This window comes from Saimiri boliviensis, chromosome 6 (genome assembly GCF_048565385.1).
Source record: "Saimiri boliviensis isolate mSaiBol1 chromosome 6, mSaiBol1.pri, whole genome shotgun sequence".
Classification (NCBI taxonomy): Eukaryota; Metazoa; Chordata; class Mammalia; order Primates; family Cebidae; genus Saimiri; species Saimiri boliviensis.
The window spans coordinates 122,583,960-122,601,554 of NC_133454.1; the positions used below are offsets into that span (position 1 = coordinate 122,583,960).

The following is a 17,595-nucleotide window of genomic DNA, read 5'->3' on the forward strand; positions in this document are numbered from 1 at the left end:
TTTGTTGATCTTTTCAAAAAACCAGCTCCTGGATTTATTGATTTTTTGAAGAGTTTTTTGTGTCTCTATTTCCTTCAGTTCTGCTCTGATCTTAGTTATTTCCTGTCTTCTGCTAGGTTTTGAGTTTTTTTGATCTTGCTCCTCTAGCTCTTTCAATTTTGACGATAGGGTGTCAATTTTAGATCTCTCCTTTCTTCTCATGTGGGCACTCATTGCTATATATTTTCCTCTAGAGACTGCTTTAAATGTGTCCCAGAGATTCTGGTATGTTGTGTCTTCGTTCTCATTGGTTTCGAAGAACATCTTTATTTCTGCTTTCATTTCATTGTTTATCCAGTCAACATTCAAGAGCAAGTTGTTCAGTTTCCATGAAGCTGTGCGATTCTGAGTTAGTTTCTGCATTCTGAGTTCTAACTCGATTGCACTGTGGTCTGAGAGACTGTTTGTTATGATTTCTGTTCTTTTGCATTTGCTGAGGAGTGATTTATTGCCAATTATGTGGTCAATTTTAGAGTAGGTGTGATGTGGTGCTGAGAAGAATGTATATTCTGTGGATTTGGGGTGGAGAGTTCTGTAAATGTCTATTAGGTTTGCTTGTTCCAGGTCTGTATTCAGGTCCTGGATATCTTTGTTGATTTTCTGTCTGGTTGATCTGTCTAATATTGACAATGGGGTGTTAAAGTCTCCCACTATTATTGTGTGGGAGTCTAAGTCTCTTTGTAAGTCATTAAGAACTTGCCTTATGTATCTGGGTGCTCCTGTATTGGGTGCATATATATTTAGGATCGTTAGCTCTTCTTGTTGCAGTGATCCTTTTACCATTATGTAATGTCCTTCTTTGTCCCTTTTGATCTTTGTTGCTTTAAAATCTATTTTATCAGAGATGAGAATTGCAACTCCTGCCTTTTTTTGCTCTCCATTTGCTTGGTAGATCTTCCTCCATCCCTTTATTTTGAGCCTTTGTGTATCCTTGCATGTAAGATGGGTTTCCTGGATACAGCACACTGATGGGTTTTGGCTTTTTATCCAATTTGCCAGTCTGTGTCTTTTGATTGGGGCATTTAGTCCATTGACATTTAGGGATAGTATTGTTATGTGTGAATTTGATACTGTCATTTTGATGCTACCTGGCTGTTTTGTTGGTTAGTTGATGCAGATTCTTGATTGTGTTGATGCTCTTTTACCATTTGGTGTGTTTTTGGAGTGGCTGGTACTGGTTGTTCCTTTATATGTGTAGAGCCTCTTCAGGAGTTCTTGTAGAGCAGGTTTGGTGGTGATGAAATCTCTGAGTGCTTGCTTGTTCACAAAGGATTTTATTTTTCCTTCACTTATGAAGCTGAGTTTGGCTGGATAGGAGATTCTGGGTTGAAAGTTCTTTTCTTTAAGGATGTTGAATATTGGCCCCCAATCTCTTCTGACTTGTAGGGTTTCTGCTGAGAGATCTGCTGTGAGTCTAATGGGCTTCCCTTTGTGGGTAACCCGACCTTTCTCTCTGGCTGCCCTTAGCATTTTCTCTTTCATTTCAACCCTGGTGAATCTGACGATTATGTGGCGTGGGGTTGCTCTTCTTAAGGAATATCTTTGTGGTGTTCTCTGTATTTCCTGGATTTGAATATTGGTCTGCCTTGCTAGGTTGGGGAAGTTTTCCTGGATAATATCCTGAAGAGTATTTTCCAGCTTGGATTCATTCTCTTCATCACATTCAGGTACACCTATCAGATGTAGATTAGGTCTTTTCACATAGTCCCACATTTCTTGAAGATTTTGTTCATTCCTTTTTGTGCTTTTTTCTCTGTTCTTGCCTTCTCTTTTTATTTCATTGAGTTGATCTTCGACCTCTGATATCCTTTCTTCTGCTTGGTCAATTCGGCTATTGAAGCTTATGCATGCTTCACGAAGTTCTCGTCTTGCGTTTTTCAGCTCCATCAATTCACTTATACTCCTCTCTATGCTGTCCATTCTCGTCAGCAGTTCGTCCAAGCTTTTTTCAAGGTTCCTATTTTCTTTGTGTTCGGTTAGAACATGTTCTTTTAGCTCATTGTAGTTTCTTACTACCCACCTTCTGAAGTCTGATTCTGTCATTTCATCACCCTCCTTCTCCATCCGGTCTGGTTCCCTTGCTGGTGAGGAGTTGTGATCCCTTTTAGGAGGAGAGGTGTTCTGGTTTCGGGAGTTTTCATCCTTTTTGCGCTGGTTTCTTCCCATTTTTGTGGGTTTATCCACCTGTTGTCTGTCTCTGTCCCAGGGAGTTGGAGCTTTATGAGTTTCCGTTGCACTACTGCCTTTTTTGATTTTTCTTTCAGGTCTGACCCGCCCAGCTAGCAGCATGCCTAGCCACTGCCTGCCCGCAGGGGCTTTGCTGAGCTGCTGTGGGCTCCGCCCAGCTGCCCTGAGCTCTTCCCTGTAGTCCTTTTTATATGGGCGTAGTTAGAACTGTCTTGGCAATGGTGGCCCCGCCTCTGTTATGGTGGACTCTCTCTGTTGTGGCAGGTTGCCTCGGCAACGGCGGGTTGCCTCGGCAATGGCAGCCTGCCTCCGTAGCCGTGGAGAGTCTCAGTAATGGCGGAAGCCCGTCCCCCACGGAGCCGGACCGTCCCGATTCAGCTGTGCTTGGTTTGAAGGGCTCAACCCAGAGGGTTTCCAATTACTGTTTTTGTTTTCGTTGTTGTTGGGGGTGGAGGGGTGGGACCAACTGAGCCTGATCACCTGGCTCCCTGACTCAGAGTCTTTTCTTTTAAGTTGAACGACCCCGCGTTCCGGTCGCTTGTTGAAAAGGCGCCGGGATCTCCCGTGCTGCGACTCACGGAGTCGGCTCGAACTGCGGCGCCGGCTCCTGGCGGATTTTTTGCCTAGGAATCTCCTGGCCTGACTCGCTATTTCAGATGAATGGGCAACTCTGCCGTCTCAGGGCTCTGCTCGCCCGCTAAGAGGGCTCCCAGACCAGTGGCTTTTGTCCGGAGAACCGCAGCAACAGGGAGTGGTCACAGCAGCCGCGCCGGCGGAATCAGCTCCACAGGGGTCAAAACAGCCGCACCGGCTGGGACTGCGATGCTGGCGACCCCTCTGCCTGGGTATCTCCTGGTCTGTGGGCAGTAAGAGTTCGTCTGGAAATGCGGCGTCCACTCACCCTCTGCACTTTCACTGGGAGCTGAAGTCCTGAGCTGTTCTTAGGCGGCCATCTTCCCAGCATACCTCTTTGTCTGTTTTTACTTTGGTTGTCTGCATTGATTTCTTACACAAAATATCTCTGCCAAGTCCAAAGTTTTGGAGCATTCCCCAGTGTTTTATTCCAGCAGTTTTATTGTTTTAATCTTTAGTTTCAGTTTCATAGTTTTAGTCTTCCAGTAATTTCATAATTTTAAGTCTTTAATTGATTTTGATTTTATTTTTGTATATGGTCAGAGATAGGGATCTAGTTTCATTTTTCTGCAGTTGAATATCCAGTTTTCCCAGCAAAATTTATGGAAGAGAGTGTGCTTTCCCCAATGAATATTCTTCATGTCTGTAAAAAATGTGTTGGCTATAAATGCATTCATTTAATTCTGGGCTTTCTGTTTTGTTCCATTGATCTCTGTGTCTGTTAGCTATTTATTATTTTAAAAACTTTTTGTAGGTACATCATAGGTGTATATATTTATGGGGCACATGAGATGTTTTGATACACGCATGCAATGTGAAATAAACACATCATGGAGAATGGGGTATCCGTGCCCTTAAGCATTTATCCTTTGAGCTACAAATAATCTAATTACATTATTTCAGTTATTTAAAAATATACAGTTATTATTGACTGCAGTCACCCTATTGTGCTATCAAAAATTAAATGTTATTTATTCTTTCTATTATTTTTGTACCCATTAGCCATCCCCACCTCCACTACAATGCCCCACTACCCTTCCCAGCCAATGGGAACCATTCTTCTACTCTCGATCTTCATGAGTTCAATTGATTTGATTAGATCCCACAAATAAGTGAGAAGATGCAATGTTTGTCTTTCTTCTTTCTGTCCTTAGCTTATTGCACTCAGCGTAATTATCTCCAGTTCTTTCTGTGCTGTCGCAAATGACTTAAAGAATTCTGAATTCCTTCTCCGTGTTATCTTGAATTTCTTTGAGTTTTCCCAACACAACTCTTTTGAATTCTCTGGCTGAAAGGTCACATATCTCTATTTCTCCAGTACTGGTCCCTGGTATCTTTATTTAGTTCATATGGTAAGGTCATGTTTTCCTGGATGGCATTGATGGTAGTAGATGTTCTTAGGTTTCTGGGCATTGAAGAGTTAGGTATATGTTGTAGTCTTCACAGCCTGGGCTTATGTAAAGCTGCCCTTCTTCAGAAGGCTTTTCATATATTTGAAAGGACTTGGGTGTTGTGACCTAAGCTATATCTGCTTTGGGGGGCACCCCAAGCCTTGTAACACTATGGTTCTTACATTGTCATAGAGATATTGCCTTGATGGTCCTGGAAAAGATCTGGAAACTTTCTCTGGATTATGAGGCAGAGACTCTTGTTTCATTTTCTTACTTTATCTAAAATATAGAGTCTCTTCTTTCAGCCAACTAAATCTTGAGTTGGAGTGACACAAGCACCCCTGTGGCCACCACCAGCAGGACTGCACTAGGTTAGACCTAAGACCAACATAGCACTGACTGTCACCAGGGCCTGCTGTAACCACTCCCTGGCTACTGCCTGTGTTCCTTTAAGGCCCTGGGGTTCTATAATCAGCAGGTGACAAAGCCAGCTAGGCCTGTGTCCTTCTCCTCAGGGTGGCCAGGTCCTCCAGGCTGTCAGTGGGTCCAGAAGTGCTGTTTGGGAATCAGGGGCTAGAATCAAATAACTGAAAAGTCTGCTTGTTATTCTATTGTATCATGGCTGAGCTGACCCTCAAACCAAAGGATGCAGTTATTTCTGTTCTTTTCTCCCCTTTCCAAAGGCAGAGGAGCCTAGCCTTGTAGCCACTGCCACCACTGACCACGAGGCCAGCCTACTGCCAATGTTTCCTTAAGGTTCAAGATCTTAAGTCAGCTTGTCATGAATGCTGCCTGGCCTGAGACTTACCCTCTGGGGCAGTGGGCTCCTCTCTGGCCCAGGGCAGGTCAAGAAATAACATTTAAGAATCTAGTCCTAGAATTAGAGACCCCAAGAGCCTGCTTAGTGCTCTGCCAACCTGTGGTGGTGCCAGTACCCAAGGTGCAATACGAAGGTCCTCTACTTCTTCCTCTGCTTTTCTCAAGTAAAAGGAAAATTTCCCCATAGCCGTCACAGTCTAGTGTACTGGAAATTTTCTCCAATGCCTTCTTGTGGTAGTTTCATAGTTTGAGGTCATAGATTCCAGTTTTTAATTCATTTTGATTTGAGGTCTAGTTTTATCTTTCTGTATATGGATGTTCAGTTTTGGAACTATTTTTAAAGTTCTTACAAAAAATGAGTTTTTTACATTGTAATGATTTCAGCAATTACTCTATTAAATAATTGATGAAGAATCATTGTTTTTAATATTATTTGATCTTCATATCCAGAAACATGCTAAGTACATACAATTATTCAAATGTTCTATTATGATTCCTTTTAAAGTGTTATGACTTTCTTCAAACTTCTTATGATTATTTGTAGACATTTTATATTTAATCATTTAGTATCAAAGTTGTAAATGGAATGTATTTATCCATTATATCTTGTTATTTATTTATTTTTTGAATTTTACTAATATCTAGAAATGTCTCGATTTTTCTTTTGTCTTGCTGTTTAATCAGCAGTCAGCACCTGGAATTCCTTAAAATCGTGTCACTGTGCTGCAGGTATCTTCCTGCCCTGCTCTTCTGGAGCATCTTTTCCTGGTAGAAATATAAAGAAACCAACAAAGAAAAAAGCACAAAAATGAAAGGCATGAACTAAACATGAAACCATCATTCTCAGCAAACTGACACAAGAGCAGAAAATCAAACACCGTAAGTCCTGCATTCTTTAGGATATACTGATTCTTGGCCCACCAGCTTTAATAAAAACCATGCCTCTGCCCCCAAGTGTTTGTGTAAACCTTGTGAAGTAAAATACCAAATTCCCAGCCTAGAATGTGGGAAGGCAGTTTTAATAGTTTCTACTCTCAAATTTGAATGTCATGACATTGGCCAAAGGGATTTTGGAAAAGGCAAGAGAAGCGCAGAAAAGTTTTAGAACCTTTTCTCATTCTTCGTCAGTTAAAAAATCACTTTACTTACCACTTCTTTTCCCCCTTTCCAACACTTTTTTCCCAGTGAAAATTAGATGGACTGAATCTCACATGTGATATAAATATCATGTGTGTGAGGGGCTCTTATTTTCTATACAGTCTCTCACAAATTCTTCAGTGTCCTGGGAGTCAGGGCCTGTAAGCACTGGCAATCGCAGACCGCTAACAGGTACACTCACTGGGCTGAGGGCTCCCCAGGTATGAGAAGCTGGTGTTTGGATCTCTGCATGTTTGTAAAATACCTTCAAGAGTATGCATGTTATACTAGGGCTGCCACAAATTAACCTCCTAGACAGGCTGGGCAGAGCTGGTCTGTGTGACCTGGAGAGCCTTGGGAGATGTCGGAGGTCACTGTGGAAGGGATGAGGCTATATCTAGACCAAAGGCACTGACTACATGGGAATAGCGTAGGTCTAAGCCTTTTTGAGGGGTGCTGGCCCTAAATGATGTTTTGCCTTCCTCAGCATAGGTCTATAGCACACAGATCCTCTGAGGGGCAGCTAGGCTATTTACTCACTCATTTTCCACATCCTGGATGCTGTCAGGAAGAGGCTTGTTCCTGGTTTCAGGAAGGAGGAGAATAACAAGGCCAGAGAGGATGGGGAAGACTCCATAGATGATCCAGGGCAGGGATGGAGAATATATGCTTAGGATAATCACGAGGGGAGACAGAGCTGCCCCAATATTACCAAAGGTTGAAGTGATTCCCATACTTCTTCCCCTTGGGGTGCAAATGACAATAGAGAAAAAGTTGTTAAAAATCACACATATTATTTGTGATTTATCATTGTGCTGTGATTATGAGTGAGCATTTAGATACATGGAGGTAATAACATACTCTTGCTTTTGAAATTTCCTCTTACTTGCTAGCAAGTTATTTTAAATTCACAACTGAATTAGACACATTTTCATCATTTATGAAATACTGTTATCCTTAGCACCAACCTTTCAGGTGGTTCAGAAGTTTACGTGGGATACTACATCAAAAGACTTAACACAGTGTCTGGCATAAGGTCACTGTGATATAAACTTGGGCTGTAATTTGTTGTTTTTATGGCTATTACATTTGATTGTTTTTTTAAACTAGTCTTAGAGTTTTTCCCTCGTTAAGTGTCAACTGGTTGAGAAAGGTCCATTTTGAGAATGACAGAGTACATATAAGCTTTCATACCTGATTATGGAAGGAATTAGTTCATTTCCTTGGGCAATACCTATGGTATTGGCAAGAGCAGAAGCTCCCAAGCCCACGACTGCAAAAACCACACGCAGAGTCTGCATTTCTAGAGAAAGGAAGACCACAGGCCTCAGGAAATCTGAGCTGAAGGAATCAGAATCCCCCAAGGTAGAAGTGAAAAGGACTGCATTGGAGGTGTTTCCAAGGCTAAAATTTATTGTAGGAAAACTGCATAGAGGCAAAGAATGTGCAGTGGCTAATAGTGAATAAAAGTTGATGCTTCAATTCTCACTATATATCAGGGCTACACCATAGGAGGAGAGGAAACATTAGAGTTAAAGAGGTTTTTTTTTTTTTTTTTTTTTTTTTTTTTTGTCTCATTTATTCTGTCCAGGGACCCCTCTGCCCTCCTTGCAGAACACAGGACCGTCGTGTGTGCAATACTAGGGAGAGTAAGACTCATCTATGTCCTCATAGACTTTAAAACCCAGATATATACACAATATTAACATGGGGCTATGATTGCAAAAGACAGTCATAAAAGGACAGGGTTCCTATGTTCAAGGACAAGTTGGAGAGTATTAGTGTTTCAAGGATGAAGAATAAAGACCTTTATTGGAGAAAAATATCAGATTTTGGAAACCAATGAAGGGAAGTTTCAGAGGCAGGATTCTATCCAATTAAGATAAAAATGTTATAATTGCCTCTTGCCATTGGAGTGGGTTCTGTTGCATTGTACCAGACTTGTATCATTGCTTACCGTCAAGAGGCGAACTGGAGCACACCAACCTGGGATCTTGTTAAATACATTACTACTCTGGGAGTTAGGTGAAACCTGTTAACAACTTGGGTTCCCTTATTTATTGCATGTGATCATTTAATTTATGAAACTAGATTCTAAGAGAAGGTCTTAACTGACAATTGCCTTCTGCCTCCTGGACATTTTTGTATATAATGATGGGGGACTTTTGTTCCTTTGAAGTCAAGATGACTCCCCTGAACTTGGATTGCAGTTATGGTGACCTAATACAAGGCACACAAGTGGATATGTAGGGATTAGGGCATACTTTATCACTGAAGCTGTAATAATAAGAAAGAGCCCAGATGGAGGAAATAGCACTATTGTGTTCTCATATTGGGATACAAAGCCTCACCACCTCAATACTTACTAAGAGTTTGATTGGCCAAAGGGCAAGCGATCGATTGCTGTCCTAGAGAAACTATCATGAATAAATAACACCAATTTCTTAATGCTTCTCAAATGTGGTGAAGACAACCATATATCTGAGCCAATCGTACTCATCTTTGACTTGTTTTCCAGTAACTTGTGGCAGAATCTGTCCTAAATCTCCAGATTGGTGTCAGGGAATCCTGAGAACCTGATTCTCCCTTTCCTTCTGGCTTCAGATAGGTATGATTCGTACCATCCCTGAGAAAAGAGAAAAAGGCATTTTCTTTCCTCTACCTGGGATCTTTTCTCACCTTGTGGCACAAAGATGATGGCCAGGGTGCAGACTGACAGTAGCGACAGGAGAAGCATCTGGCTTACTCGACGGTTCATGTGCTTCAGTGCCCAAGGTGCAACACAAATGGCCAGGAGGATGACTACACCAAAGAGAGTCTGCAGCAGGAAAATGTCATTTCCCAGATGCTGGAGGTGCAAATTAAAGCCCCAGAAAGGTAAGGTATTTGCAAATCTGCAGTGAATACAGAAAAAGTCACATATTATAATCTGTGGAATCTAAATCCTACAAAGGAGAATAATGTTGGCTCAGGTAGACTCTTAAAGTATAAAGGCAAAGTCTATTTTATGGAATATTTTCTTGTGAGGTGATGATTTTATAGTTATCATAAAATAATGGTTAGATGATAGTGGTAACAATTGTACCTTGAAAGACAGCAGATGTTTTATGGACGATGTGCTATGGGGCCTAGAGTTTATTTATTTTATAAACAATGGATTTTATTAATATTTTAAAGCCAATTTTGCCACATGGCACCAAAAAATCACTGCAAAACAGTTCACAGTATTGAAAATATGAAATTAAAAATCAAAATATCCTGATAATCAGTCAAACTTACAGTAAAGATCTAAGAAGCCAGAAATTCCATTTGCTACCCTTCCAATCAGGAACATTTACTAAAATGTACAACTTATTGGGTACAGATTGTATATTCATGGCATTCATTCTGTAGATGGTCTTGTGTAGCAAATCTAGATTAGAATAAGAAAACCTGTTTTTCTATTATGTATATTTATTTTTTTGACTTCGATATGTTTATATTATAGATATAATACATAAAACATCTAGGGTGAGACTCTATGTTCTCCCCCAAAAAAGAGAATCAAGCCGTCCTTCCCTGCTCCCAGCCCCAGTGATGCGTTGGTGGGAGGCCACTTCCCTTCCCGACCAGGAGCCAGGGCCTCTGGGTGACAAGCCTTGCGGGCAGCCCAGGCTGGAGGGGCCGGGGAAAAGCTGAGGGCAAAGGAGAACCCCCCTCATCTCATTGGTCCCCCAGGATCCAAAGTAATCCCATAACTAAAAGGAAACAGTCTCAGACCCTTCCCCCAGCTGCCGACGGAGAATCTCATTTTGGCAAGTATCCGAGCAAAACCAAATCAAAACGAAAACCAAATAAAATGGTGGTTTAGCAGAGACGCGCACATTCACATTGCACAAGGCACTGCTAGGGCATAGAGGCCAGATACAAGTGTTGATATCAGCTGATAAAGCAAAATATTTGGAAAGCTTGTCATAACTCCGGTCCCTCTGGGATGGACTGATCGTGCTTTGTGTTCCTATGGCAATGCTGAAGGCATACAGTACAAACAAGGCTGAGGGTCCCAGTGGCCCTTCACCCCCCACGCCCGCCCCACGGCCAGATCTCCAGGTCTCCCCTCCCTCTCCAGGGGTATACATCCTCAGAGCTGACCCACTATCTAGCTTTCTGGTCTGACTGGGGTGGTGGCTTCCACTGGTGACCCCCATTTCAGTGAGTTCCGCCCCAGGCTCGGAGATCTGGGTGCGCAGCGCCCAGCCCCTTAAGTGCGCCGCCGGGCCGGGCAGGCAGGCGGTGCCGAGCGCGGGCGTGGGGTGCGGACTGGGCACGGGCCTGGGCGGCGACGTGGGGTGACCGGGCTGCAGGTGCATGGTGGTCTGGCCGCAGTGCGCGATCTGGAACTGCAGGTGCGGGGCAGCCAGATGCGTGGGCGGCGGGTGCGGGTGCTAGGGCGGCGGCTGGTAGGGGAAGAGGCCGGCCAGCGCCAGCTGCTTGGCTTCGTCCGCCTCGCAGGGCTCCTGCTTGACCACAAGCGGCCGCAGCGCCGGCGCCCAGACGCGCTCGTACAGGGGCTCCAGCCTGCAGTCCAGGTAACCGGCGGCCGCGCACCCGTAGCCGGGCGGGGGGCCAGTGCTCTTCCCCGGGCATGACGGCGCAGCCGGGCCCTGGGCGCGCCGGGGTAGTCAAAATCGCCGCCGCCGCCGCCCTCGGGGCCCGTGGCCACCTTGGCCTTCTGCTGCCGGCTGTGCTGGAACGGGTCGACCAGGAACTCGTTGAAGGCGGCCAGGTCGATGTAGGCGCTGATGTCGGTGGACGTCTAGTGCTCGCAGATGCAGCCCAGCGGCTCCTGGGCGGCAAGAGGGGCGAGAGACTGCGCGGGGCCCGCGCCCCGGGAAAGCCGAAGGCGGCACTGCTAGGCGCCGGCGGGGGGCTCTGCAGGTGGCTGCTCATCAGCGGCCGCGGCTCCGCCTAGAAGTCGGCCGACTCTATGGGAGCTAGAGTTTTCCGGGCATGGTGAGCCTCTGCGGCCTCCAGCCAGCACAGGGTGCCACCGCCGCCGCCGTGCACCCGGAGCCCCGGCTCGTCCGCGCCCGCGCAGCTCCGGGTCGCGAATCATATTATGTATGTTTAATGGCATCTAACCTCATGATGGTTTTATTTTATGGAATAAGAAGTAAAGTTGATAGAGACAGACGGCAAGTGGCTGAATAGGAACAGCTCCAGTCTGCAGCTCCCAGTGAGACCAACACAGAAGGTGAATCATCTCTGCTTTCCATCTGAGGTACCCAGTTCATCTCATTGGAACTGGTTAGACAGTGAGTGCAGCCCACAGAGGGTGAGCAGAAGCAGGGTGGGGCATCACCTCACCCAGGAAGTGCAAGGGACGAGGGAACTTCCTCCCCCAGCCAAGGGAAGCTGTGAGGGACTGTGCTATCCAGCCCAGATACTATGCTTTTCCCATGGATTTTGTAACTTGCAGACCAGGAGATTACCTCATGTGCCTACACCCCCAGGGCCTTGAGCTTCAAGCACAAAACTGGGTGGCTGTTTGGGTAGACACCGAGCTAGCTGCAGGAGTTTTTTGTTTTTTTAATACTCCAGTGGCACCCGAAACCCCAGTGAGACAGAAGCGTTCACTCCTCTGAAAAGGGGCAGGAGCTGAAGTCAGAAAATGAGATATTCGAGCTTGGTGGGGGGAGGAATGTCCACTGTTGGTGAGGCTTGCATAGAAAGTTCAAACTGTGTGGAATTCACTGCATTGCCACAAAGTGGCTGTGGCCATACTGCCTCTCTGTGTTCCTCCTCACTGGGGAGGGCATCCTGAAAGAAAGGCAGCAGCCCCAGTTAAGGACTTACTCCCAGATCAAACTCCCATCTCCCTGAGACAGAGCACCTAAGGGAAGGGATAGCTGTGGGTGCAGCTTCAGCAGACTTAAATGTTCCTGCCTGCTGGCTCTGAAGAGAGCAGCAGATGTTCCAGCACAGTGCTTGAGCTCTGATAAGGGCCAGACTACCTCCTCAAGTGGGTTCCTAATCCCTGTGCCTCCTCTGACTGGGAGACATCTCCCAGCAGGAGTTGACAGACACCTCATACAGAAGGGCTCTGTTTGGCATCAGGCAGGTGCCCCTCTAAAATGAAGCTTCCAGAGAAAAAAGTAGGCAGCAATCTTTGCTGTTCTGAAACCTCTGCTGGTGATACCCAGGCAAACAGGGTCTAGAGTAGACCTCCAGCAAACCCCAGCAGACCTGCAGAAGAGGCACCTGACTGTTAGAAAGAAAACTAACAAACAGAACGCAATAACATCAACATCAGCAAAAAGGATGTCCCCACAAAAACCCTATCCAAAGGCCATCAGCATCAAAGATCAAAGGTAGATAAATCCACAAAGATGAGGAAAAACCAGTGCAAAAATGCTGAAAATAACAAAAATCAGAATGCGTCTTCTCCTCCAAATGATCACAACTTCTCTCCAGCAAGGGCACTAAACTGGATGGAGAATGAGTTCAACAAGTTGACAGAAGGTGAACTGGGCTTCAGAAAGTGGGTAATAACAAAATCCTCTGAGCAAAAGGAGCATGTTATAACCCAATGAAAGGAAGCTAAAAAACCTTTATAGAATGTTGCAGGAATTGCTAACTAAAATAACCAGTTCAGAGAAGAACATAAATGACCTGATGGAGCTGAAAAACACAGCATGAGAACTTTGTGAAGCATACACAAGTATCAATAGCCAAATCGATCAAATATAAAAAGGTTGTGAGAGACTGAAGATCAACTAAATGAAATAAACTGTGAGAAAAGATTAGAGATAAAAAGAATGAAAAGGAATAAACAAAACCTTCAAGAAATATGGGACGCTGCAAGAAGACCAAATCTACAATTGGTGTAGCTGAAAGTAACAGGGAGAATGAAACCAAGTTGGAAAACACTTCAGGACATTATCCAGGAGAACTTCCCCAACCTAGCAAGATAGGCCAACATTCAAATTCAGGAAATACAGAGAACACCACTAAGATACTCCTCGAGAAGAGCAACCCCAAGACACATAATTGTTAGATTCTTCAAGGTTGAAATATAAAAAGAAAATGTTAAGGACAGCCAGAGAGAAAGATCAGGTTACCTACAAAGGAAAGCCCATCAGGCTAACAGCAGATCTCTCAGCAGAAACTCTACAAGCCAGAAGAGAGTAGACACCAATATTCAACATTCTTTAAAAAAAGGATTTGTTTTTTTTTTTTTTTTTTTTGAGATGGAGTTTCGCTCTTGTTACCCAGGCTGGAGTGCAATGGCGCGATCTCGGCTCACCACAACCTCCGCCTCCTGGGTTCAGGCAATTCTCCTGCCTCAGCCTCCTGAGTAGCTGGGATTACAGGCACGCGCCACTATGCCCAGCTAATTTTTTGTATTTTTAGTAGAGACAGGGTTTCACCATGTTGACCAGGATGGTCTCGATCTCTTGACCTCATGATCCACCCGCCTCGGCCTCCCAAAGTGCTGGGATTACAGGCATAAGCCACCGCGCCCGGCCAAAAAAAGGATTTTTAACTCAGAATTTCATATCCAGCCAAACCAAGCTTCATAAGTGAAGGCAAAATAAAATTCTTTGCAGACAAGCAACTGCTGAGGGATTTTGTCACCACCAGTTCTGTCTTACAAGAGATCCTGAAGGAAGCAATAAATATGGAAAGAAAATACTAGTACCAGCCACTGCAAAAACATACCAACATATAAAGACCAACAACACTACGAAGAAACTGCATCAATTAATGTGCAAAATAACCAGCTAGCTTCATGATGACAGGATGAAATTCACACATAACAATATTAACCTTAAATGTAAATGGGCTAAATGCCCCAATTAAAAGACACAGACTGGCAAATTGGATAAAGAGTCAAGACCCATTGGTGTGCTGTATTCAGGAGAACTATCTTACTTGCAAAGACACACGTAGACTCAAAATAATGGGTGAAGAAATATTTACCAAACAAATAGAAAGAAAGAAAGAAAGAAAGAAAAAAAAAGGGAGCAAGGACTGTAATTCTAGTCTCTGATAAAACAGATTTCAGATGAACAAAAATAAAAAAAGTCAGAGAAGGGCATTCCATATGGTAAAGGGATCAATGCAATAAGAAGAGCTAACCTAAATATATATGCACCCAACACAGGAGCACCCAGATAAATTAAGCAAGTTCTTAGAGACCTACAAAGAGACTTAGACTCCCACACAATAATAGTGAGAGACTTTAACCCCTCACTGTCAGTATTAGATCAATGAGACAAATAATTAACAAGCATATTCAGGACTTGAACTCAGCTCTGGACCAAACAGACCTAATAGATATCTACAGAACTCCCCACCCCAAATCAAAAGAGTATACATTTATCTCAGTACCACATTGTATGTATTTTAAAGTTGGCCACATAATTGGAAGAAAAACACTCCTCAGCAAATGTAAAAGAATGGAAATCATAACAAGCAGTCTCTCAGACCACAGTGCAATCAAATTAGAACTCAGGATTAAGAAACTCAAATCAAAATGGCACAACTACATGAAAACTGAACAACCCGCAATGACTAGGGGGAAAATGACAAAATTAAGGCAGAAATAAGTAAGTTCTTTGAAACCAAGGAGAACAAACACACAATGTGCCAGAATCTCTGGGAAACAGCTAAAGCATTGTTAAGAGGAAAATTTATAGCACTAAATGCCCACAGGAGAAAGCAGGAAGGATCTAAAATTGACATCCTAACACCACAATTAAAAGCACGAGGGAAGTAAGAGCAAACAAATTTAAAAGCTTGCAGAAGACAAGAGATAACTAAGATCAGAGCAGAACTGAAAGAGATAGAGACATGAAAAGCCCTTCAAAAATCAATGAATTCAGGAGCTGTTTGAAAAGATTAACAAATAGATTGCTAGCCAGACTAATAAAGAAGAAAAGAGAGAAGAATCAAATAGACACAATAAAAATGATATAGAAGATATCACCCCTGATCCCACAGAAATACAAAGTAACATCAGAGAATACTATAAACACCTCTACCCAAATAAACTAGAAAATTTAGAAGTAATGGATAAATTCCTGGACACATACATTCAACTCCCGCCCCCCCAAGACTAAACCAGGAAAAAAATCACGGAATAGACCAATAACAAGTTCTGAAGTTGAGGCAGTAATTAATAGCCTACCAACCAAAAAATCCCAGAACCAGACAGATTCACAGCCAGATTCTACCAGAGGTGCAGAGGAGCTGAATCATTTCTTCTGAAACTACTCCAAATAATAGAAAATGATGGACTTTTCCCTAACTAATTTTATGAGGGCAGCATCATCCTAATATCAAAACCTGGCAGAGACACAACAAAAATAGAAAACTTGAGACCACTATTTCTGATGAACATTGATGCAAAAATCCTCAATAAAATACTGGCAAACCAAATCCAGCAGCACATCAAAAAGCTTATCCATCATGGTTAGGTTGGCTTTATCCCTGTGATGCAAGGCTGGTCCAATATACGGAAATCAATAAACCTAATCCATCACATAAATAGAACCAATGACAAAAACCACATGATTATCTCAATAGATGCAGAAAAGGCATTTGGTAAAACTCAGCACCGCTTCATGCTAAAACACTCAATAAAATAGGTATTTATGGGCCCCATCTCTAAGTAATAAGAGCTATTTATGACAAACCCATAGCCAATATCATACTGAATGTGCAAAAGCTGGAAACTTGAAAAACTGGCATAAGACAAGGATGCCGTCTCTCACTATTGCTATTCAACATAGTGTTTGAAGTTCTGGCCAGGGCAATCAGGCAAGAGAAGAGAATAAGGGATATTCAAAGAGGAAGAGAGAAAGTGAAATTGTCTCTGTTTGCAGATGACACGATTGTATATTCGGAAAGCTGCATTGTCTCAGTCTGAAAGCTCCTTAAGCTATTAAGCAACTTCTGCAAAGTCTCAGGATACAAAACCACAAGCAAACACCACAAGCATTCCTATGCACCAATAATAGACAAAGCCAAATCATGAGTGAACTCTAATTCACAATTGCTACAAAGAAAATGAAATACCTGGGAATACAACCTACAAGGAACGTGAAAGAGCTCTTCAAGGACAACTACAAACCACTGCTCAAGAAAACAAGAGAAGACACACACACGAAAATGGAAATACATTTTATACTCATGAATAGAAAGAATTAATATCATGAAAATGGCCATACTTCCCAAAGTAATTTATTGATTCAATGCTATCCCCATCAAGCTACTATTGACTTTCTTCGCAGAACTAAAAAAAACTGCTTTAAATTTCATATGGATTTAAAAAAGTGCCTGTATAGCCAAGACAATCCTAAGCAAAAAGAACAAAGCTGGAGGCATCATGCTACCTAACTTTAATTTATACTACAAGGCTGCAGTAACCAAAACAGCATGATAGTGGTACCAAAACAGATATAGAGACCAATGGAGCAGAACAGAGGCCTCAGAAATAACCCCACACATCTACAACCATTTGGTCTTTGACAAACCTGACAAAAACAAGCAACGGGGAAAGAATTTCCTATCTGATAAATGGTGCTGGGAAAACTGACTAGCCGTATGCAGAAAATGTAAGCTGGACTCCTTTACACCTTATACAAAAATTAACTCAAGATGGATTAAAGACTTATATGTAAGATCTAAAACCATAAAAAGCCTAGAAGAAAACCTAGGCAATACCATTCAGGACATAGGCATGGGCAAGCAGTTCATGGCTGAAACACCAAAAGCAATGGCAACAAAAGCCAGAATAGACACATGGATCTAATTAAACTAAAGAGCTTCTGCACAGCAAAAGAAACTATCATCAGAGTGAACAGGCAGCCTACAGAATGGGAGAAAATTTTTGCAATCTATCCATCTGACAAAGGAGTAATATCCAGAACCTGCAAGGAACTCAAATTTACAAGAAAAAAATCAAACAACTCCATCAAAAAGTGGGCAAATGCTGTAAACAGACACTTCTCAAAAGAAGATATTTATGTGGTTAACAAACATGAAAAAAAGCTCATCATCACTGGTCATTAGAGAAATGAAAATAAAATCACAATGAGATACCATCCCACACCAGTTAGAAGAGGAGCTAGATGTGGATGTTTTCAGTGCCTTTGACAGGATACTACTTTTACCTGGTGGACAGCCTAATGTGATCCTGAAAAAGTCAGGAAACAATAGATACTGGAGAGGATGTGGAGAAATAGGAACGCTTTTACACTGTTGGCGGGAGTTTAAATTAGTTCAAACATTGTGGCAGACAGTGTGGCGATTCCTCAAAAGTCTAGAACCAAAAATAGTCTGGCCCAGCAATCCCATTACTGGGTATATATTCAAAGGATTATAAATCATTCTTTTTTTTTTA

The 17,595-nt window shown here is 42.9% G+C and overlaps 2 protein-coding genes across 4 annotated transcripts in view; both read right to left on the minus strand.

Moving 5' to 3' along the window:
- Window positions 1-2,878: 2,878 nt before the first annotated feature.
- LOC101043682 (solute carrier family 22 member 25) overlaps window positions 2,879-17,595 on the minus strand; it is a 62,668-nt gene continuing 47,951 nt past the window's right edge. Inside the window, exons 7-10 of one of the 3 annotated variants that reach the window (XM_003920262.4) lie at window positions 8,886-9,100; window positions 7,401-7,509; window positions 6,747-6,950; window positions 2,879-5,834 (exon numbers count right to left, since the gene is read on the minus strand). In XM_003920262.4, coding sequence (XP_003920311.3) covers window positions 5,774-5,834; window positions 6,747-6,950; window positions 7,401-7,509; window positions 8,886-9,100 — 589 coding nt within the window. In that variant the 3' untranslated portion in view covers window positions 2,879-5,773. Of the gene's footprint in view, window positions 5,835-6,746; window positions 6,951-7,400; window positions 7,510-8,885; window positions 9,101-12,283; window positions 12,432-17,595 lie in introns of those variants that run through there. The other 2 variants (XM_010335878.3, XM_074401614.1) reach the window with 2 other exon arrangements.
- LOC104651063 (CCAAT enhancer binding protein alpha) lies at window positions 10,395-11,277 on the minus strand. The gene is given in 4 exon segments (XM_010336755.2): window positions 10,395-10,465; window positions 10,468-10,851; window positions 10,854-11,075; window positions 11,078-11,277. Coding segments are annotated over 4 exon segments (735 nt in total). The 5' UTR covers window positions 11,136-11,277.